At 36.8% G+C, this 22,237-nt stretch overlaps 4 protein-coding genes across 7 annotated transcripts; 1 reads left to right on the forward strand and 3 right to left on the reverse strand.

Moving 5' to 3' along the window:
• Positions 1 to 5: 5 nt before the first annotated feature.
• On the reverse strand, positions 6 to 1,830 carry LOC110844366. Its single transcript, XM_022090588.2, has 5 exons — positions 1,441 to 1,830; positions 1,075 to 1,368; positions 905 to 1,002; positions 389 to 815; positions 6 to 296 (listed from the first exon to the last, which is right to left on the reverse strand). The coding sequence occupies exons 1-3, from the start codon at positions 1,542 to 1,544 to the stop codon at positions 909 to 911; spliced, it is 492 nt and encodes a 163-aa protein (XP_021946280.1). The 5' UTR covers positions 1,545 to 1,830; the 3' UTR covers positions 6 to 296; positions 389 to 815; positions 905 to 908.
• Positions 1,831 to 5,016: 3,186 nt separating this feature from the next.
• LOC110842021 lies at positions 5,017 to 11,111 on the reverse strand. Of its 4 annotated transcripts, XR_004836319.1 has the most exons (8): positions 11,005 to 11,109; positions 10,673 to 10,722; positions 9,973 to 10,630; positions 8,557 to 8,912; positions 8,064 to 8,253; positions 7,392 to 7,697; positions 6,547 to 7,000; positions 5,017 to 5,596 (listed from the first exon to the last, which is right to left on the reverse strand). XR_004836319.1 is itself a non-coding variant. In XM_022087721.2 (7 exons), exons 1-7 carry the CDS (start codon positions 11,026 to 11,028, stop codon positions 6,641 to 6,643), a joined length of 1,944 nt encoding a protein of 647 aa, XP_021943413.1. In that variant the 5' UTR covers positions 11,029 to 11,109; the 3' UTR covers positions 6,269 to 6,640. The 4 variants fall into 4 exon arrangements, 3 of the variants coding, with proteins under 3 accessions (XP_021943413.1, XP_021943414.1, XP_035712989.1); XM_022087721.2 differs by lacking the exon at positions 5,017 to 5,596 and having other exon boundaries at positions 6,269 to 7,000; XM_035857096.1 differs by lacking the exons at positions 5,017 to 5,596; positions 6,547 to 7,000 and adding an exon at positions 7,937 to 7,998 and having other exon boundaries at positions 7,503 to 7,697; positions 11,005 to 11,111.
• A 687-nt stretch (positions 11,112 to 11,798) lies between these two features.
• Positions 11,799 to 16,149, reverse strand: LOC110844457. Its single transcript, XM_035848253.1, has 7 exons — positions 15,958 to 16,149; positions 15,449 to 15,521; positions 14,857 to 15,005; positions 14,689 to 14,770; positions 14,509 to 14,633; positions 12,484 to 12,538; positions 11,799 to 12,417 (listed from the first exon to the last, which is right to left on the reverse strand). Exons 1-7 carry the CDS (start codon positions 16,090 to 16,092, stop codon positions 12,236 to 12,238), a joined length of 801 nt encoding a protein of 266 aa, XP_035704146.1. The 5' UTR covers positions 16,093 to 16,149; the 3' UTR covers positions 11,799 to 12,235.
• A 719-nt stretch (positions 16,150 to 16,868) lies between these two features.
• On the forward strand, positions 16,869 to 19,621 carry LOC110863083. The gene is made up of 5 exons (XM_022112316.2): positions 16,869 to 16,982; positions 17,187 to 17,262; positions 17,360 to 18,653; positions 18,891 to 19,066; positions 19,153 to 19,621. The coding sequence occupies exons 2-5, from the start codon at positions 17,209 to 17,211 to the stop codon at positions 19,222 to 19,224; spliced, it is 1,596 nt and encodes a 531-aa protein (XP_021968008.1). The 5' UTR covers positions 16,869 to 16,982; positions 17,187 to 17,208; the 3' UTR covers positions 19,225 to 19,621.
• The last annotated feature ends 2,616 nt before the right edge of the window (positions 19,622 to 22,237 follow it).

The following is a 22,237-nucleotide window of genomic DNA, read 5'->3' on the forward strand; positions in this document are numbered from 1 at the left end:
AATAATTTTTCTTTGGAAAAGGAGTTCATTTATATTTCAAATTTTACACGTCATACTCAATGGTCGTCCATAAATTGCGTATTGGGGTCTAAGACTCCAACGAGCTCATTTTACATGGCTACGAAAATCATTCCACATCGAAAACAGGCCAAATACTTTTCTCTTCTTTCACACGTACCGTCTCTGGATGAGATTGGCGCATGTGCTCCTTGATTTCGGGTGACGATGGCTTCCAAATAGCGCAATGGTCAAATTTGACCCATGCACACTTTCCCATTGAAAGCTCGGGGTGTGCCCTAAATAAATAAGGCATACATATGTATTATGTAGAGGTCACTTGCATATGTAAATAAAGTTTTGATACATGAAGGCAATTTTTTCCCCTTACTTTTCAAAATGCTTGTCCAAATTGGTCTTGAATTTAAAAGAGCCCCCACATCCGAGACATGCAAATCCGATACCGTGCGTGGCCTCGTGCTTGGTCAGTTCGTTAGAAAAAGCGAACTCTTCAATGCAGGCGGAGCAGTGAATCAGGATGCGAGGAATTGATGCCTTATTCTCCACCGGGCTAGGGGTTCTGGTCACGTGGTCACTGGTACTATTTATTACTTCTGTTTCCATATCATTGGTCAAAGGTATTGGTGATGGTCGAGATTCTTCGAAGAGGACTTCCTCATTGTTTACTGTGTGAGTAATACTGACGTGCAGGGCAAGACCGTTCGCCGTGTAGAAGGATGTCCAACATTGGTCACATTGGAAAGAACGGGATAAATATCCGTATCCCGTGTACTCCCACTGGTTGGAAAGATGCATTTCTGTTGGTTAATCAAAACATGTTAAATTATAAAGCAATTTGTTGTTCAAATTTCGAATCTTAATAAGTATAAGAATTAGTGGCACTTGCGGTTTTAAATGTGGGGTTTTTTGACTTGCTCCTCTTTGCTGGACGATGCTGATTTTGCACGCTTCGCACTGGGAAACAGATAAACCGGTGAGTCCGGTCTACAATTAAGTAACATGATTAAAATAGAACCAGATTGAGAAACGTTATTATTAAAATTGAAACTATCATACCGATTATCCTTGTCGTCCTCTTCATTATTCGTTTGATTATCGCCAATTTCCTCGCTTAAGACCCTCGTTCCATGCGTGGTTCGTTCAGCGGTCTTCGGCTTGAGGGTTTCAACAGTTTCGTCATTGGCGACGGCATTCTTCTTCTCTGCGGCCTTAGCCTCGCCACTCTTTTTAGGCTTACTACCCTTACTTTTTCGGCAAATTGTATCTTTTCGAGTGACCTTGGCTTTCCTTGAATGTTTAGTTTGAACCTTCGAGCGGTCAGATTTTCCACATTGTTTCTGTACATTAGGTCTATGAAAAATACAATTATCGAATAAATAAAGTTTTCCATCTAAAGTCCTCCTTAAAAACCTTTTTACTCACCTGTGGTCACCCACATTCCTCCAATGCTTGGTAAGATGGGCTTCAATCGCGAGTTTAGTTGGAGCCATGTCACCGCATAAATTACAACAGTAACTTCCACGCATACTTATTTATTAATCGTTTTTTCTTGTATAAATATCAAATTACAAGTATAAAGTGCAGAAACACGGTGAATTTAGTTTGCCCAATCAAAATTGTAGAGCAAACATTGAACAGACAAGTATTTTCTAGCACGCGGGCAGTCCATGAATGAACTGCCAACTTTGCTTTACTTTGTGGCTGAGCAAAAGTTATGTAACGTCTTTTAAAACATGTCATTTGTAGATTAGTATCCAAATGTATAAATAATAATTTTCCTTAACACAAGATGCACTTTAAACCCATACCTTAAGCACACACGTCGTGGGAGTTGCCAAAAGAACCATAGACTTGAATATAGTTACTTTAGGACATTCACATGTAAACATGTGTGTAGTACATACGTATATCTACGATAATATGCATCGATTACATATATTATCGTTCATCAATAGGTCCAGCTGATGAGCTGACGAAGAGCATGCATTTAAATAAACCGTCTCAAACGAACAGATGTAAGAAAGTGGCGTCATGCATAAATAATATATATTTTAGATAATACATTTTGATACAATGCATTGTTTCAGCGCCATCTTAATGTCGTAACTAGCAAATTAATCTTATAAGCTATTTCACAACAAATCCATACAGTATATACCTAATTATGTACATACTATGTACATAATTATAACTATGTACATACCTAATTTACGTATACATTTACATACATACAGTCGGTTTATTTACCATGCGACCCTCGACGTCACCACTGCAATGCTATTAGTATTGTATTGCTTTATTTCAGCACTCATTCAGGCCAACCGGCCCATAGAGCACGACAAAAATTTTTACATCATTTAACAGTAAAACTGGTTACAAATCAAATTCCAATTTTTCAAAAACAACAGATATTACGAATTTCGATTCATGAATTAACTAACCAATTTGACAGGTTTTAACATTCTGTTCAAGTTACATAGCAAGATGATTACCATTACAGTTTACATGACAAATTTCCTACAGTTACAGATCTTAATATGTTATAACATTACAACGTAATATCTAACATCGTAACCGGAGACGTGTGCTTTAAAATACCAAAAGTGCAATTCATATTCTCAGCAAATTTTTGTGGTGGTGCGAAGTTGCTCATAATGTCAGTACAAATCACGTTTTGCAAAAATACATAATCAAGTAAAGTAAGTATCCAGTTGTGGGCATCATCCACAAGTCGCACTCGGCATCGGGCGTCCCCAGAGACCCGATGGTTCCCAACGGATGACCCTTTGAGCGTCCCCTCTAGGTCGAGGTGCGGAAGGCAAGGCGCCCCTATCCCCGCCACACCCTAAAATTCACTGCAGTTTGGTTGAGTGGCAGCCAGGGAAGATTGACATAATACAACGTACAATAATACTTCGTCACAATGCAACAATTATAACAATGACGTTCTATTACAATTACAAAGATTCATGTAAAAATACTCAGCGCAGCTTTTCATGGGATAAATTTCTCACCAAAATATAAGTTTCGTGTCCAATATTTTGTAACAAAGTTGTTTAACAATTTCACATGTCACTATTTAGTAGTATATGATCGACAAGATAACATTTCTAAAATTCCAAAATAGTAATTCTTTTCGTAATTAATTAAATAAATTAACTAAATACGCTAACTTCTGTAGTCAAGTAAGAGAGTCGGAGAGAGAGCAACCTCACACCACCACGTCTCGCACACGTCTCCAATGCTATTAGTAATATTAGTAATGAGAGTGATGACGTCGAGGATCGTATGGTTAAAAAAATAGGAGTATGTACAATATACATTCGGGAATTCTAAATATGCAAGTTTATCTACATATTTTGAGCAATGTACACTCATACTAATTTCTATATAATTACTTTCCTTAAACTTCGATAGACAGCAATGCATCAATTGTGTATTCTACATACGCCATGTAAAAAGCTCGTTTGATGGATTTGTCCAAATCATAAAAACAAAATCCTGCCGCACCCCCCTTAAAATTTGTAACTTTCATACTCTTCAAAGTTCTTGTTCGAATCCGTGTCTCCTTCTGTGCTGACAAAGGAATCATGCCACAAATCATTTTCTGCGCCCTCACCAGTATATCTTCCGTCTCGGTGTGAAGATTCACCGCAAATTGAACAATGACCATCATACAATACATTATTAGCCCCGATACCGCAGGGAAAAACGGGTAAAACAAGGCCGGGATTTTATTCGCCAAGGCAATACTAACAAAATTGAACATAACTCCGATAACCAATCCAAGTAGCATGGTTCCCACGATAAGCATGGACGAAAAGGGTGTGATTACTTGAATTATGATGTGAAGAATTCGATAATTTTCGATAAGTTTGTCCCACAATGAAATCCTTCCGATTTTACGAACCATGTTGCTAGTAACTCTGGTAAAGGTGATGGATAACAGGATAGTGAAGGCTAAGACATTGAACGCTTCAAAAACGCAGGAAGCAGAAAGGGTGACCCGTAACAGGATTGACACAATGTGCTCATTGTTCGGCAGGACGTAGATGTATGGGTCTATTTTAAAATATAAGAAAATAAAGGACATAGTGGGAACCAAGAGGAAAAATGAGGTGACCATTATCAACAAGAAGAATCCGACAGGGTCAAATTTTGTTGATGGAATCCCTGAAATGTGAAATATGAATATTTACACATCAAATCATGTTTAAATTGGCCCTTGTAGATAATTCTGTATGTAGCTCCACCGATTTTGTGCCCAGATTTCAACAAAAACGGCAAGCTCATAAATGAAACAATAAACCGGCAGGGACATCCAGCATGAATTTTAGAATTCCAAATTAATAATTTTAGCACGTTACTACAGTACATGTCAGTACATACAAATACATAAGTATTTATACTCGGCGTGAATTACAACCCCGGGGAATTACCTAGGGGGCTAATGAATGGCCGGGAAAGTAACTATGTTAAATACCCTACCGAATTTCTTACAGTGCATACGCATACTTACCGGAATGACCTTGTTGCAACTGATAAGCTAAAGCTCGCCATACCATCTCGAGTAAATTGCCTTTCTTTCCAAACGCAACGTCCATCCATAACGTGTAAGTTCCCAGGATTGCAAGCATAACTTGAAGAAATGAAATCCAGAATGGAATTGAATTAAAATGACCGTTCAGTTTTCCCATGCAAACGTAAATGCAAGAAACGACTCCCAAACTAACGGCTGTGTACCGAAAAATGAAGCAGTTTAAATTTAGACCTGTCCAGAGGGTAAACTTGTAGAAAAATGTATTCCCCTCTGCCTCCAAATTAATTGGCTGATTGTAGCTACACTTTTGAAATAAAGTGATATACGCTGAAAATGCTTTCCCTTCAGTAGAGATTGCCATGTTCAGTGGCGAGGAGTTGTGGTGCTTGGAAAAATTTTGTGATCTTTTATTTATGTGATAGTTCTGGATGAATCCGGAATCAAGTTTGGACAGAGAGTCTGAAATAATGTCTTTTATTTAATAGCTAAATGTAAAGAGAGGAGGACTAAAAATACTTGCCGACAGAAGAATATTTCTGTGATTAAAATATTTAATATGTTTATGCATTTCGTAGACCATAATTCTATCAAGGAAAGGTAACATAAATAATGGATACTTGGAGCATCCATGGATACAAAACTTATAACTTAAAATTGTGACTTATACATAACTTACGTAAGCATTACATACGTATACGTCAATATGTGTATGAACATTTGGCGTTTATGTGACTTGTTAAGATACAAGTTAAATTAAATCATACGCGTCATGAAGTAAACCTATGTAAATTTCATTTATGGTCATGGACATGTCCATGACTGCCCCAAGTATTTTTTATTTAATATAATATATTTGGTCGACTATATCTCTCTTTGACATTGTATTTGATTTAATCAATAATTGTAATCTTCTCTGAAGAACTTTTATGACGAAAGCATATATGCATGAACAAATATAAAAATGATTATGCTATTGAATAAAATCTAGCTCGAACGAGTATGCATTTTTCCTTGCAAGAAGGGAAATAAGTAGATCATCTATTTATGCATCGATTAATGTAGAAAAAGAATTATATTGAGGCAATTCACGCCCTCCTTCGTAACTACGTAAACAGCGTAAAATCCGTAGACTTACAAACGTTTACAAAAATTGCCAAGGAAAATCAGTTTACAAACTTTTGTAAACTTACGCAGCTCACAGGCGTCTTCTAATTTTGTAAAGTATTTTGTAAACTCAATTTGGGGAAGGAAAAAAATTGCTCGATACAGAAATTTGGCAATATATGTTGCTAGTGACTCCTAATCAAAGAATATGAAGTGAAATTGGAAAATTTATCAACCGGAGGTACCCGAGGGGGTGACCCATACCGATTTTTCAAAATCATCCAATCGAGCTGAAATTTCGTATAGAGGCTGCTAAAGGCCCATAATGGAAGAATATAAAGTGAAATTGGTAAAATTTTAACATCCGGGACCCGTTGGGGTGACCCATACCGATTTTCATAACTTGTCTCAAAAATCTGAAATTCGGTGATACTTAATAACTTCTCATGAAAGAATATGAAGTCAAAGATGAACAAAAAATAACCAAATGGGCAATAAGGAAGGGGTATCCATACCGATTTCTAAGAATTTATATATTCAGCTAAGATTTCGTGTGGAGTCGAAAAATAACTTATGATTAAAATTTAGGAGGGTTGAATTTCGAAATTTTTATAGGAACAACCTCCACTGTTCGTGGTATTTATTATATCAATAAATGCAGCTCCACAAATGTCTTCCATTAATTTCCGTTTTCTGGAAATGATCGGCATTTTGTTTGTTATCAGATAAATTTTTGCGAAAATAATTACGAAAGTGAATTCACGGGAAGCTGTTTGTAAGTTTGCGGATTTTACGCTGTTTACGTAGTTACCAGGGGTGCGTGAATACCCTCATTATAATGAAGATTTTGTTCAAATTTTGATTTCAAAATGTTATATAACCACCTGAAGAAGTTTAAAATATTTAAAACTTGTGTATATGTAACTTGTCACAGAGAAATTTATAGGAAATTTAAGTGGAGCCGTCCATTATTAAAGTTCATCTCCAATTGATTGGGCTTGTGGGACGATGCTGCTGTCTAAGAGTTCTCCTCCTACCAAAATTATTGGTGGGAACCTCCCCACGGTTAGGAACTGGTCTGGAAGATGTACGCCAATTGGTATCTAAATCGCTTTCTTGGCATCCTCCTCTTTTGCTGAAGCCACCTCTTGTAGGGAGACTTGTCTGAAATGTTCCCCTGTTGGTAGCAGTGGGAAGAGTTTCAATCATATTTCGCAAAATGGCAATCTCATTAGTATCGGTTCGTGTCCTCAGTGAATTTTCTAGCGTGGATTTAACCAGGTTCAAATTTATCAAGTTGTTATCCCAGTGATACCGTTTAATTGAGAGGAGCAGTTTCTGTTAAATATTTATTAATTAAATTATCTAGCTTGACAATTAAGCAAGTTTCTACAAAAACTAAAGTTGAATACAAATATGCAAATGTGACGATAATTTGATCAAAATATTGAGATTTCCGTTGGGTGAATTGTATTATAATTATCTAATGACAACCTCACAGTGAGATTCTCACTACATAATTATAATACAATTCACTCGATGGAAACACGCTGAAAATCTAGGAATCTTGGGATGTTCACAATCGCATTCGTAAAATAATTGATCACGATTTTCTATGACAAAATCGTGCGATACTTAACCGTAAGTATCATAACCGTCGTAATTTATTTTACGATCCGAAGAATATGAAGGAATCATAAATACCCTCAATATAATTAAGGTGACTTACAGCAAATGCATTTTTAGTTGGGTTCAATTCTTGACCGGAAATCCAAACTGTAACTGCGTCCTCCTTATCCGACACTGTCATGAATTTGGCACAACCCAATATCCATTTTAGTTCACTTTCAGTCAGGCCTGTGAATCCATCCTTGATCCGTTCCAAGTACAATTGGATGACTTCCTCGATTTCGGCGAGGTGCTCGGAAACGGACGAAATCATGACACCAAGCAAGTCAAGGGTTGCGAAAACGTTGGAGAATTCACGTTTTACGGCGCGGCGGAGGAAATGGAGAGAGCGAGGGATGTCTCGGAGCTGAAAAATCCGTTTTACATTTATTTGTCTGAATTTTCGCCTATGTATTTTTCAACATTCAAAAAAGATGTGGGCTTGCATGTGTAATTAATTGCTTTTCAATTGATATAATTTGCTAAATCGTTACCAGTACTTCGTTTCTTGCGGGCTTGCTACATATTTTTGCATTGCAAGAAACGTAAGAAATGCAAGGTGCAAGAAACTTCAAGAAAGTGCATGAAATACTGATACTCCTCTACCTGCGCCCGATGAACCATGTATAGCGACAGGAAGAAATTTCTTGCGCCTTGCATATCAAAAGCTGCAAAAACGACTTGCGGTTATTTCTTGCAAATGGTTGCTTGCACAAGAAACGTTGGTCGTTACCTCGTCCGATGTAAAATACAAGGTTCCTAGTTTGTGGTTTATCTTGCTATTACTGGGCATTATCAAGTAGGCCTCTTTATAAAATACTTCCGCCATTTTGTAATCTCTAAATTGATGGGGAAGAATCCCGGCAAATATTTCTCCGAAGCGAATATACTCTGCAAATGTTGCTCTCTCTTCGTCCTGGATCCTGTAAATTTCAAACAATTATTATAGATTGGTTCAAACCAATCTTCTAATTAAGCGGTTTATGGTGTTAGAAATCTGGTATAGTCAGGCAGTTGATTCCTGGGTATCAAGTTTGCTACCGGCTGGTATTGAAATTATACCGGCCTATACAAAATTGGCTAGTTAATGCCAAGCTATTACTACATGGTATTAGTTGTTAATACCTCTTTGGTATTGACTTTTGAATACCGCGAATTACATATTTTAATATTAAATATCTACGAGCATTTCGTGCATTTCTTCGTTTTTAAGTCGAGGGACTTACGCTTTGGTCTGTTTTCGGATGAATTCCACAGTTGCAAAATTATTAGCCAGGTGTAACCCACCGAACTTAAAACTTCCGCCCAGGCTAGCCCGGCAACGGTAGCGAACAACTTCCGCCATACCTTGACAAACGCCGGCTAACGCCATCCTTCTCAAAGTTGTTGCCTTGCCATCGTCCCCGATTTTCGTGTAGGTGCAAACGTCATAAGTTTCCCAAAGAATTTGCATCTCCTCTTCGGTGGGACATTGTTTCAGTAAAAAGTTATCGCTCATGCCAGCTAAAGTTTTTCGCTCACAGCGAATCCAATTTCCTAAGTTGTAGTGCCACTCGTATACTAGCGGATCTAGGTTGACTACCTGTGTTAAAAAAATTCTGTTTTGATAAATCTAAAGATTATACATAATGTACAAAAATACATACCGTAAAAACTCAAATAGTAGCCGTTGCTCAAATAGTAGCTGGGTCTATTTTCATAATTTTGTAAATAGTGACCGTGCTCAAATAGTAGCCCTGCTCAAATAGTAGCCTTGCCCAAATAGTAGCCTTATTCGAATAGACGCATCTCTATTTCCATACAACCACACTTCTTGACTATTCATTAAGATAATTAAATTATAATTCAATATAATCGGAAACACTATCGAAACGATGAGTTGATGACAAAACACGAATTTATCTCATCGAAAAAATCATTGAAGAGCAGGTTGAGCAGAATAATATTCCTATGAACTGCGACTCTAATTGCAAATTGGCGCTGTTAGTAAAATTTAATCTGAGTTTGATTCAGGAAATAAAAATCATAGTCTATGCAAATAGTAGCCGTGTCTTTTTTCTTGATTTTATTAATAGTGACCTTGCCCAAATGGTAGCCTTGCTCAAATAGTAGCCCGGTCCCAGCCACCGATTTTGTAAATAGTAGCCCCCGGATACTATTTGAGTTTTTACGGTATCTGCGTAGTTTCTCGATTGCATCAGAAACCGGTTTTTGATCTTATATAATATTTACAAATTACTTAGGAAGTACGATTTATGCCGTGTCTTGTTTCCGATATTAATTGTTCTGAAATATCTTGTCCACACTCTTAAATAGAAATCTGGTACAAATGCATTTGTACCAGATTTGTATTTAAATCAATACCTGCGTGACCATTTAAATGGTCACGCAGGTATTGATTTCTCGGTATTAAACCTATTACTTCCGATTGGTATTAAAATTACACCGTTCCGTTAAGATTTGCTGGCAATACGGTAAAACTTTAGTACCGTGCTTACTACACGGTATTACTTATGTATCGATAATACACGGAGTCGTATAATACCGCTTGGTATTATTTTAATACTGGATTTCTAAGAGTGTACAAAATTGTTCAAGTTTTTCAGGATCGCCAATCTTAGTAAAATTTAAATATGTTCTACCTTCCGTAATTCCTGCTTGGCCTGTGCCTTCGGGTTAGAATCAGTCATCTTCATCGACGCGAGAAAGAAGCACTTTGCCGCGGTGACGAGCGCTTTCGACTTGCTTGGTAGCTTGTCCCATTGTGTCGTATAATTTGCATAACTGGCAATGTCAATGAGCTTGGATGTGGCGATCAATTTTCCCTTGGCGAAAATAATATTGGCTAAAATCCAGCGATACAAATACTCCAAGGCAGGTAAGTAGTCCGCGTTTACGTGCCCTTTATCGACTAACATATTTGCTAATTTTTTGCCCCCATTGATCATCCTGGTCGCTGCATATGACCAACGCTTTCTTTGATTCTGGATTGTTAAGAAGGCCTCAATAAAGAAGTAAATTAGTTCTTGAAGTGGCATAAACTCGGAGAATTCGTAGTTTTCAATTTCCCGTCGTGATCTCGGTCTTCTAGAATATTCGAGTAGGTGGGAAATCATTCCGGCACCGTATCGACCAGAAATTGGGCGTCGATCTTCTCCATACCAGGCGATAAAATATTGTGGATTCTTGCGTAAGATTGCGAGGAAATTTGATTCGTCGTCGTGTTGTTGAGTTTCCCGGGTAGAAATGTTTGGCAACACTTCCCCAAGGTCGTTCCAGGTCATGGTGGGTTTCAAATGACTAATTAGTGTGTAAACAGAATGTCTAAAACATTAAACATACCTCATACATGGAAACCTAAAAATTGCATGGAAATTTCCGCCAGCATAGATCTTTTACGAAAAAATAGTGGCAATTAAAAAAACATGTTTATATTAGATTATGTCCATGAAGACGTATGTGTATAGTACATAGATATCTATGTAAATAGATCAGAAACTTATCAAATTCCCAGAAGCCATTATACTTATATAAGCCGAATTATATCAGCTCAAATGATTTGATCACATGAAATCGTGATAGAACAATAAATCCAAGAATCCATACTTACAATTTTTTGCTTGAATACAGTATAAATTAAGTATGCACTATCAAAGTGCAAGTCAGAGGCTAACCTGTTTAACTAAAATTTCTTTCATCAACAGAAATTTCTGGTGTATTACGATGCACTTTCCTCTTAAGCTAGATATTCGTTCAGAGTCCACCTGATGAATGGTTAAATTATCGACTAAACGAGGCTATAATTTTGCTAAATGTGAGACTGAACATAAAGCATGTCATCAATTCTACATATTTACAGGTGATATACTTATGTCCTCTTACCTAACCAGTCTGCCATCTCATCTACTACAGTTAACATGAATATGAGAAAGATATTTTTCAAACAAACACTTTATGCACGGTCCTCGCGTATACTTATCTAACGCCTAACCAATCAGGAAATTAAGTTGATAACGTTTATATTATTTATTATTGCGCAAGGATGATGATGCACCAATTTGGTAAAACATGACTCAATCAAATTTACTTGATTCAATTTGCATGCACGTTTTTTTCACACAAATAGACTTTGTATCTACGTATGCATGTATCTGTATTTACATATTTACATTACATAAATATTTACATGTTTAAATACATACATACAGTCACTTTTATCACATCAAAATGCCAATTTTTATGCCAATGTGCGCAATTATTACTATTAGGTTTGTTCAATTTTATATGTGAATTTATTCAAAAAATTATTGCAAGTTCGAACGTGCTTATGTAAATGTATTTGCGTACATTTGCATTTACCAAGTAAGTCGTGCAGTAATTCAATAAACATCGACAGTGATTAGTCTAAATATTAGTCTATTAAAACGTGAAATACGCAAAAATATGTTTGCATATTGCTTATTAAATATGTGTGTATGTCTATGTATAATAAATGACACGATTTATTTCTCGAACAGGTGATTGGACATTGTATCTAGTTACGTATATTCTTATTTTACGGAAATTTATAAATACAAGTATGCAGATCGTTAAAACTTCAAGAGTTCAATTGACCTAAATGGGAGTTGATAACATATTTAAATTTATGTTAGTATTTACGACATAATGGGGGTATTCATTACGTTAGCAAAAAACAAAGTTCGCAAATAAAATTGGCTTAAATTTGCGACATTGCACATCTTCAAGGCTTGTATTTAGTTCGGAAACTTTAGTTAAAAATTATTTTACGATGCGACCTCTTGATAAATACCCCCAAAATGTGCATATATGTTTTTGTGGTGACTTTCGATAGAAGAAAATACTTATGCACAAAACTGAATATGAATATATTATACTGAAAATGAGTTAAGAGAACATATTGTCCATCGCTGCAGATGCTGCCATTGCTCGCGCCATGGCGTCGGCAGCTTCATCTGCGACTTCACCCGAAACAGGGGCCAAAGAAGGTGGCTTTCCCACCGCAGGCATACCTTCGGCATCTTCTTTCGATGATCCTGACGTGGTGATGACCTCCTGCTGTTTACTTTCTAGATGGGGGCAATACAAATTTTAGAATTTTAATTTCTGAGGAACTGGAATCCGATATTTTGTACCGATGATTTTTGTATCGTTTCCGGAATCCGGAATCAATTTCAGAGATGTCGAAATCTAAGAATTAACAAACAAAATTAGTTTCCATGAGACCAATTTTACATTGCTAACGACTAGAGTTCTCAATGGTCCGGATTGGTCCGGATCAGCCCTGATCCGAAACCGGACCGTGGCCCGAAACCACCAATCCGAAACCGGACCGAAAAATTTCCGCTCGGCCCAGAACCGGACCGGGACCGGACCAGGACAGGACCGGTCAATCCGGGCGGACCGAAAAATATATCATTATAGTATAAAAACCCATAGTACAGTATAATAATGACCAGGGGTGGGCAAGATACTTGGTCAAGATACAAGATAAAAGATACAAGATACAAGATAGTATCTTTATCTTGTATCTTGGTCGCCTGATCAGAGAAGTATCTTGTATCTTGTATCTTGTATCTTTTAGAAAGTCGAATAGTATCTTGTGTAAGTACCTTATCTAGATATGCCTGGCAGAAAAGTATCTTAAGATAGTTTTGTCAAGATACAAGATACTTTTTCTCAAAATTCCGTCAAATTCTTAAGTCAAAGTCAATTTCGTTCTACAGTCAATTTGACCATGAATTTGTCGGAACCAGAATTTGGTGAATTTTTAGTTTATGTTTTGCCAATTTGTAAAAAACTTCTACATGCATACATATGTACATATATATATATATATATGTATATGTATATATGTTCATTTGTACTCGTACATTTGTACACATACATGCACATTACATGATATGTACCTACGCTGAACTAGTGTATATATCTTATAGGGTTTAGATAAGCAGGGAATATTGTAAAAATAATACCAACTTCTTAAAAATGTGTATGTTAGGTAGAGTTCTAGTTTTTCGAAATTTTTCGAAGTATAAGCACTGGCTACAAAATTTGTAAGATGATTATAGAATGATTTTAAATTTTGTACTCACTAAATTTTTTCGTTTAAATTATTAAACATGACCAATTGGGCATGAATACCAAGCTAAAAAAAGAAAGTATCTTATCTAGTATAAAAGTATCTTAAGATACATATCTTGTATCTTGTATCTTGACTACTCAATCTTTAGGAAAGTATCTTGTATCTTGTATCTTGTGTACTTGAACAAGATGTATCTTTTATCTTGTATCTTATATCTTATCCTAGAAAGTATCTTATCTTGTATCTTGTATCTTACGACCAAAGTATCTTGCCCACCCCTGATAGTGACCACATATAGTATGTGTAAATAGTGCATTGAGGTTTATACACGTATTATGCATAAATGTCTTATGTAACTATGCGTAAGACATATATGGTACAAGTAGGTATATACAACCAAAATGCCAAATGTTTCAGATTTAATTAGATTTAGATACATGTAGCGGATGAGGTCTCGCAAGTTCTATCGGTCAGTGTGTTTATACACATAATCTCAGGACCAATTTACAATTTCCTTTTTTTAGTTTTAAAAATACATTACCAAGAGTAGGAATTTAAAAAATCCTCCCAAAATCAAGGAGCGTAAAAACTTTAAAACCTAAAAAACGTAATTCTTATGGATCATGTGAAGAACTTTTGAAATCTATGTAACATAGAATTTGAATACACTGAAAATTCATGAGTTTAGCTGAAAAAATTCAAAAATTTTAGGTCAAAGTATTTAAATTTTCTTGCGCGCCAAAATGTTCGGGCGGACCGAAAACCGGCGGTCCGGTCCGGTCCTTGAAAAGCTGATCCGAAACCGGACCGAGGACCGGACCGAAACTTTCGGTCCGGATTGGCGGATGGCCCAATCCGGGACCGAACCGTCGGATTTCGGTCCGGTCCGGGCCAACCCGAAGCCCATTGCGAACCCTACTAACGACATGCTTCCATGGAGTTTACATAATCTGAATCAGGTCAATGTTTTGGGAAAAATGATACATCGGTAAGTGCTTAATCGACAGCTGTAATTCAACTATTTATAATAACTAATATTTTCGATATTTTCGATCGAAATTTGTACGTAATTCACCTGATCAATGTCACCAAAATTATTCTCCATTTTTGATAGTAGACTGGAGATTTTATCCGACGAAGTTATCACTGGGCTAAGGTCGTTCTTTGTCTGGTCGTCGTTGGGGACATCTTGTGCAATTTCTGGAAAGCAGCATATGCAAAAAAAATGATAATGGACCACGTTAAATTTTATTACCGGTCGGTTGCTCCGGAAAATTAAAGTTTTCTAATCCAGCAGGTAAAACAAATTCTCCCATGGGAACAGGTGGCTCTGTAAACTATTGAAGGTTTTTAAAATTTTTGCTTACAAAAATTGAGAGTTTGGATAATCGTAAAATTAAAATTTTAAAGTTGTGCGACTAACCTTCGCCATTCCCATGCCCATGGCAAAGCTTTTTTCTGCATCAGAAATTTTGCTCGCCAGTCTCTCCCCAGATGAAGTCGACACATCGGATGTTGCGATTACTGGGGGCAATGCTTCTTCTTGTAGAGCCGGGGTTTGATTCTCAATTTCTTTACATGAATAATGAGAGTATTCATTACGAGTTATTTACATGGCATTGTTTACAGCGTCAGCAGAAAGAAAGAGGATGTCCATTATTCCCTTATGTATATCCTAAATACTGATATTCTTCGTATCATAAAAAAGTTACCACGATTATGATATTTTGTAAGCGTGGCAAGATTTTGTCATTAAAAATCGCGTTATGATTTTTACGAAGCTTGACCCCTTATTTTTTCCAAGACAATTATGAATACCCCCAAAGTTGGCTAGTTCGTAAAAAATTTGACTTGCGACCTTGCGCATTTCCAAGGCTGCTGCATAGTTCGCAAAAAGCTTTAATAATGTGTTGCGATGCGAATACACTGGCTCGTAATGAATACCCTCAATAAAACTGCCGAATATAATATTTATATAAACCTAAGAAATTTTGCACATATTTATTTCTTTTTACCTGTTGTAATTGGAGGAGTATTTTGTTCTAAAACTATAGGAAAACTAAATACCGGAAGTGGTGGTACGTCACTCTAGGAAGCAATTAAAATATTTAGTCATGTATAGCATATTTACACATAAAATAATACGATATGATTGGCATTTCTGAAGTATTTGCCCTCCAAAAAATTATGGATATACTACATTATAAAAATTGGAGGTGTTCACGACAAGTGCGTACCCAATCAAAGTTCCATAAAAAAAATTATTAAACATTTGCTAAATTTGTGGAATTTCGGGAAATCTCTATGATTAGAAAATATTTTGTTTGTCAACAATTTTTTACAAAATGAGACATGCGAACCGTAAATTGTGGTATATTATGTACGTTTTGCACTGTAACTGGAAATGTGTATCCATTGTGACAACGTCGTTGTCACGTGTCATTTTATCAAATTAACCAGAATTATTTACGCCAAAGAGTGTAACTCCTTGCAAATTAAATGACTAAACTATCTATGTATCTACCTGGTCCGCTTGTCCTGGATCAAACCCTGTCGCAAATTTGTCCTCTGCTAATTTTGCAATTTCCTCGTCGCTCAGTGACGCTGCTTTATATATTAACAGCAAACAAACCGTGATGATCGATGAGTAGTTAATCATGGTGTGAATAATATGGGCTACTTTTGTCTGAATGAGACATACTTAATTAGCGTAGTGGACATATGTACGTGTTATGTGTCTACCTGATCTGCTACATGTGTGCTTAATTATCATTGTATACTGACCGATCAGTTGCTTCCTTATTGTGACTGAGACAATGCCGTCGTAAGCTTTTTGTACGTGTCAATAAACAATGAATTAATTTTGTATGTCATTTCACTAGGTTTTCGACTCGTGTGAATTACGTCATGCAAAAAGAATTGGCATGGTAAATACAGATTTATCGTGTCAACGGTGTAAATTAATTGACATTGCAGAAATTTGTTATCAGATGTATAGTAGTTATATGCATGCAAATGCAACTTCATTATAGCTGCAGTTATATACCGTACATATGCTGGGAAAGTAAGATTCATACTCAATAAGAACCTAAAACTGTTAGGCTATAACAGCTTGCATATTTGCATGCACACATAAATTTCAAAAAAGTTGAAATTCCTAATATGGATATGATCACACAAGTATCTGGGATTATAAAAATGCAAATTTTATCAAAATCCTGGAAAATTGTATTTTTGCTGAAAGTTGAAAGCGCATGAAAACAGGCTTTTTCCGTATTTTCCATATCTTTGAGTGGGTGTGGCAGGCGCAAATGTGACCACGGAGGATAACCTCTTTAAGATTATCCTTCTCTCACCTAGGGGACCCACATATGCAAAGGCCATCAAGACCTGAGGATGAGGCACGCAGAGGGCATTTCCTCCTTAGAACTAAAAACTGCCTTGCCGAAGAGCACTGTAACCGCGAACAAGTTCAAATGACAGCAACACAAACTCGCACAACTAAAAACTATAAAAATAAAAACTGGGGAAAATATTTGAAGTGTAAAGGTAAATAAATGAAATTTTATCATTGAAAAATGACATTTAAATTCATTAAATTCATACATATTTAGCAAGTCAAAACTTGGACAATGAGAATTGTTCTGTGTTGAAAATCGTAAATTCTTTCAATCTTGCTTTGCAAAATTGCAACCATAATATGTTTTTCACATTACATTTAATTACAACGCTTACATATTTGATATTTGCTAGGTCGCCTTAACACTTCGAAATAATGGACCATCTCGCCCCACCATCTCCGATATGTATGGCCTTATCAAATCCAGTCGTAAGTTGTTTTCCAGTAAAATGAAATACAAAATATAACCCGTGTTTCTTCTGAACATGTTGACATTTTATATGAACTTTTCCCCAATTAATTACAGGTGTTGCAAGAAATATTTCAGTACAAATCCCTCTGCGGAAAAGAACTCCGTCTCGTCTCCAAACTTTGGAACGACGTGGTTTTGTCCCTCGCAAAACCGAAACTATGTCTTCAACTCAACCTCAAAGAAAAAGATGCTTGCTGTGACCATGCTAAATTTCTGAAAACTATTTATCCCACCCTCTCTACACCCAAGCTATGCAGATCGATCACGATTTCTAAAGGATGTAAACGCTACGTAAATTTCGATGATGCAAGTACTGCAAGTAATCTCATCGGAACGTTACACTCCCGGGTGGCAGAAATATTAATTTTAACGGTATGCAACAAGTACTCTGATACAATTCAAGAAATCACGGTCCATTGCAGAGTCGCCGTTCTTCCCACCCTTTACCAATCCTTGTCAGTATATTGTCCTCAATTGAAGCGGTTAACTGTTGAATGTCGCCCAAGGGGGATGGACCCCGCTCTAGAAAAGCTTGGTGCTCCCCTCCCAGTAAAATCTAAACTTGAGTGCATTCGATTCATCATGGACGATCAGGCGAACCCTTTCATGCAGCAGGTTCTCAACGCCGCACCGAATTTGAAGACACTCTTCATTACGGGAAACCTGTACCCGGATCTGAGCCAGAATCCGAATCTTGATCACCTTTGCCACATTGGGCGGGGCGGTCCTTCTAGCCGGGGGTTTAACGGTAACGCCCTAAGTCGTGTAATTTCTCAGGTCGCGAATTCCTTGACCCAACTGAAAGTTGGATTTAACACGTATCGTGGAAAGTATTGTCCGTTGACTGGTCCGAAGGAATTCTCCCTTCCGAGGAATATGCCCCAGTTGAAGATTCTCCACAATCGATGTATTGATATCTTCAAATGTCCGGATGAAATGGGGGGATTAATTGGTGCCGTGAAATATCAGAACCTCGATCAACTTATTTTCGGGCGAAGCAACGCGGCGGGGAAAGACGCGCTGGACAATTTTCTGGAAAAATTATTTAATTGTGGAGACGTGTTGTCCCGCACGGTGAAGAAAGTCGTGATTAAAGACGTGCCAGAGAGCCTTGGACTGTTGGCTAATTTGAAAATTGTGTACCCAGCGGTGACCGAGTTGGAGCTATTTTTCCTTCGTGATGATGGGATTACTTTACGTGGAGACGTAAATCAGGCCGTGTTCAGAAGTCAGATTCAATTGCTGCTATCAATCAGAGGGTTGACGAAGATTACGCTGAATATGACGCTCGAGTTGAGTCTGTCCGGCCTAGTTAAGGGACTTGCGGACAATAAGTACTTATTCAAAGGTATGCATAGTAATTTTGGTAGTTTAGCTTGCAAATTGCCATAGTTCGATCAAAAACTGGTTTGTCAGATAGTTTTTATGGAAATTTTGACGAACAGAAGCTTCTCGTTTTTGTCGTATTTTTTTAATTTAAAAAATGTGAAATCTTGTCCCTAATTGTATGATAAGCAATGTTATGTAGATACACTTATCAATATCTGCACATAAATGTACATATTTACATTATACTTATCCGCAGGAAAGGAACTTAAGCAGCTGAAATTGCTCAGAGGATCAGACACCGACATTATTGTCGATGACTTGGACGACGCTGGACAAACAAAGAGATTTGGTGTTGGGAATTTTATCCAAGAGTTTGAGAACGTCCTTCTCGCCATGAAGGATCTGGAACTTGTTGAGATATCCGCCGTAACGGTGAGTGAATAGTACTTAATTGATCATGAAATTAAATATCAATAAGAAAAATACCTATCGTTTCGTTTCGTTTTTTTCCTAATTAGTTCCGTGGACCAACAGCACATCGTGTCATAAGCTTTATTCGTGATGAAAATCTACCTGTACGATTTTATTGATATTTACAGTTGTTCGTAAATTTGTGTAGTTTTAAAGCAAAAATTGTATGACATAATTTTCTCTGTTACCTAGCTATAAAATTACAACAAAGCGAATACGAAGGAAATTTAGGTAGGACAGAATTTTTATGCTCAACAGCTCAATTCCTTTGTAAGACTAGATTAATATTAGATTAGAAAAGTCGACGTTAGATCCTATTTACATAAAGAATGATTTAAGGTAATTAATTGTCATGCCCAGTGAACTGCACATGAAAGTTTTAGGAAAAAAGTAGTGACAAATATTTTATAGTTAAACTTATTAAGTTAATTTAAGTTGTGGTACATGAAAATATAAATTTTAATGCAAAAATCGTATATATTTATTGACATCAATAATAACCAATTTCAACAAGTACGAAAATATTTACGCCACATATTATTTTCCAAACATGATATTTAGATACTTATGTATATGAATTTTTTAGTTCAGCCAATTTACATGTTAATAGCTTATTTACTCATTCCTATACATATTAAATACAGGGGAAAATTTATTTTCCTGTTTATTTGCTAATTTATCGAGGTTTTTAATATCGATATGTATAAATAAATACATCAGCTTGCATGCATACCCTTGTGTACATAGATATATTATACAAGCATCCGCAATTATCTGACTTGCTTACATACATGTAAAATGTGGTAAATATGTAGTTACCTGTGAAATATTGCATACTTACTCGGACCTTGTGATCCATATTTTTGTATTTTCAAACAAGGACACGAAATAGAAACTTCGCTATACATAGTTTTTTATTTTTTTAAAATAGTATCTGCCCAAAATGAAATATACGCCTCTGTTACTAATCACGTGTACACTTATTGTTAGTGAAGCTATAAAATGGCTCGGAATATTCGACAATTGTGTCTTCCAATTTCCAAGACTGCATGGTAGCGTTGACAAAATTGGGCCTTATTTCTACGAAATTGTCACAAATAACAAGTTTTATCATCCTGTCATACTGGACACCATTTATCCTAACAATTCATCCAAAAGAGGTGTAAGTTCGACAGTTTGGAGAACAAGGGACACAAATTTATGCAGAATAAGGACAAATCGACTAGTGGCACAGTGTTTGGTCACATTTGTCCAGGACGTACGGTACCTCTTAAATTTACGACTGGGCTTATCATTCATCCTTCGAGAAATTAACCCATCCTACATTCTTCTTATCGTGACTGATTTATTTGTTGAGATGTCCTTTTACCAAAATTACTTCGCTGTTGGCATGGGAACCAGTAAATTTGTCATAGTCACAGAAAATTATGATCATTTCTATATTGCATGCATTCCCTGTGACACTGAACCTTTCAAAAACTTCAAAATATCCTCCCTTAACGACATTAACCTAATTTGGGAACAAATTAATAAAAATCTACATAAAAAAGTTATCCTCGAGACGGCCACGCTGTCCTGGCCAATTTACAAAACGTCCAAATGTGGCGCAAACTTATACACGTTTGATGTGCTAGCAGATCAAGCCATCTGTACGATGTCGGTCATGTCGGAAGTCTATAATTTCACGACGAAACATCACAAAAGTAAAGACCTGGGGGCCGTCATGGGGTCAACTAAGATGGCGGGAACGTACATCGGATTCAACTATACGTTCTATGCTACATCAAATCCGAAAACGGTGCATGAAATTGTTTATGACGATTTCAAATTCGTCATTATAACGGGATTAACATCAGGGTTGAGTGGGTTCGAAGCGTTTTCGTCGCCGTTTGACGCCGCCACGTGGACGCTTGTGTTGACCAGCTGTTTCTTAACGGCTCTTGTGGTAACGGTGTACCAAATTTTGGTCAAGTTAAAGACAAATTGTTCCGTATTGGTCACCTTTTTAGATGTAATGTCCCTATATCTCGGACAGGCAGGAAGTGGTTTACTCCGAATTTTCGGGGGTAACATGATCGCCCTTAATTTTACCTTGACCCTATGGTTCTTCGGGGGTTACATACTTACAGAAAATTTGTACAAGGGGGTGCATATTTTCTTATTTGACGCAACCCCTCCCACCAAAGGTGCCCTCGACGATTTACGCCCTGGCAGAATCGTCCTTGCCAATTGTGACGACGACATATGGAAATCTTAAGAAGCGTCGAGGAATCACTGCTCAGATGTCAATCCTTCAAGCGATAATAATTCCGACCATGGTACAAAGCTATGCAAATCAGAGTGGATCACATTTTAAGAAATTCTTGCGTGAAATTAATTCTACTTTGACATTTCTGAACGCGAAACATTTTGAGTTGTACGACTTGGCCACAAATATTTCGGATTTCCTGCCAATTTCGGATGGGAGCAAAATCCTACCGTTTTACGAAACTTTCGCCTTTATAGATGATGAAAAAACTGTATCGCTTTTGAGTGAATTGATCAAAGTTCAAGGGACGCGATTAGTTGTACGGAATCGCGAAAATAAAACACCTTTCCTCATTCCAAACATGATTTATACAAATACGAACTTTTTTGCGCCGACGATGCACCGATTTTATTCGAATTTGAGGCAATCCGGAATTTCGGGGAGGTGGGAAAAGTTGTCGGGTTTGTGGAAATTGTTAATTTCGATAAATGTCACGAGCAGGGAGGAATTTAAGGTGGTATTTGCCAAGAAAATGGGGGAAAGCGGAGGACAAGTTGAGATTCATGGGGCCAACGCAATTTCGTTAAAAGTGGCGAAATATATGTTAGCTTTGTGTGCTGGGGGTGGGTTAGTTGGCGTTGTGAGATTTATGATAGAGTTAAACAATTCATGCTTGCCTGTATGTAGACAAATATGGCGACATGAATTTTCATAAAAACATTGGACCCGTGTAGAAATATAAATAATTAGTTTTATTTATATTAATTTCTAATTGGAAACATTTAAAACATATTTGTGTATGTGTAGACTTTTTGTACATACGTGTAAAAATAACTTCTATATTTTATGGCTTCAATTAAATAAATATGTATGAAAAAATTACG

The sequence above is a fragment of the Folsomia candida genome, unplaced genomic scaffold (genome assembly GCF_002217175.1).
Source record: "Folsomia candida strain VU population unplaced genomic scaffold, ASM221717v1 Fcan01_Sc001, whole genome shotgun sequence".
NCBI classification, from domain to species: domain Eukaryota; kingdom Metazoa; phylum Arthropoda; class Collembola; order Entomobryomorpha; family Isotomidae; genus Folsomia; species Folsomia candida.

Excerpts from the sequence above, each read along its gene's own strand:
- LOC110844457 (XM_035848253.1), bottom strand. The coding sequence starts at position 16,092 with ATGATTAACTACTCATCGATCATCACGGTTTGTTTGCTGTTAATATAT. Across the intron at positions 15,522-15,957 it reads ATCCAGGACAAGCGGACCAG|AGTGACGTACCACCACTTCC; the intron begins GTAGATACATAG and ends ATTGCTTCCTAG. Across the intron at positions 12,418-12,483 it reads AAACGATACAAAAATCATCG|AAAGTAAACAGCAGGAGGTC; the intron begins GTACAAAATATC and ends GCCCCCATCTAG.
- LOC110844366 (XM_022090588.2), bottom strand. The coding sequence starts at position 1,544 with ATGCGTGGAAGTTACTGTTGTAATTTATGCGGTGACATGGCTCCAACT. Across the intron at positions 1,369-1,440 it reads AGGAATGTGGGTGACCACAG|ACCTAATGTACAGAAACAAT; the intron begins GTGAGTAAAAAG and ends TATTTTTCATAG. Across the intron at positions 1,003-1,074 it reads GAGGACGACAAGGATAATCG|ACCGGACTCACCGGTTTATC; the intron begins GTATGATAGTTT and ends ACTTAATTGTAG.
- LOC110842021 (XM_022087721.2), bottom strand. The coding sequence starts at position 11,028 with ATGAAAGAAATTTTAGTTAAACAG. Across the intron at positions 8,913-9,972 it reads CCAAGCAGGAATTACGGAAG|GTAGTCAACCTAGATCCGCT; the intron begins GTAGAACATATT and ends TTTTTAACACAG. Across the intron at positions 8,254-8,556 it reads ATCCGAAAACAGACCAAAGC|GATCCAGGACGAAGAGAGAG; the intron begins GTAAGTCCCTCG and ends TGAAATTTACAG.
- LOC110863083 (XM_022112316.2), top strand. The coding sequence starts at position 17,209 with ATGGACCATCTCGCCCCACCATCTCCGATATGTATGGCCTTATCAAAT. Across the intron at positions 17,263-17,359 it reads TGGCCTTATCAAATCCAGTC|GTGTTGCAAGAAATATTTCA; the intron begins GTAAGTTGTTTT and ends AATTAATTACAG. Across the intron at positions 18,654-18,890 it reads CAATAAGTACTTATTCAAAG|GAAAGGAACTTAAGCAGCTG; the intron begins GTATGCATAGTA and ends ACTTATCCGCAG.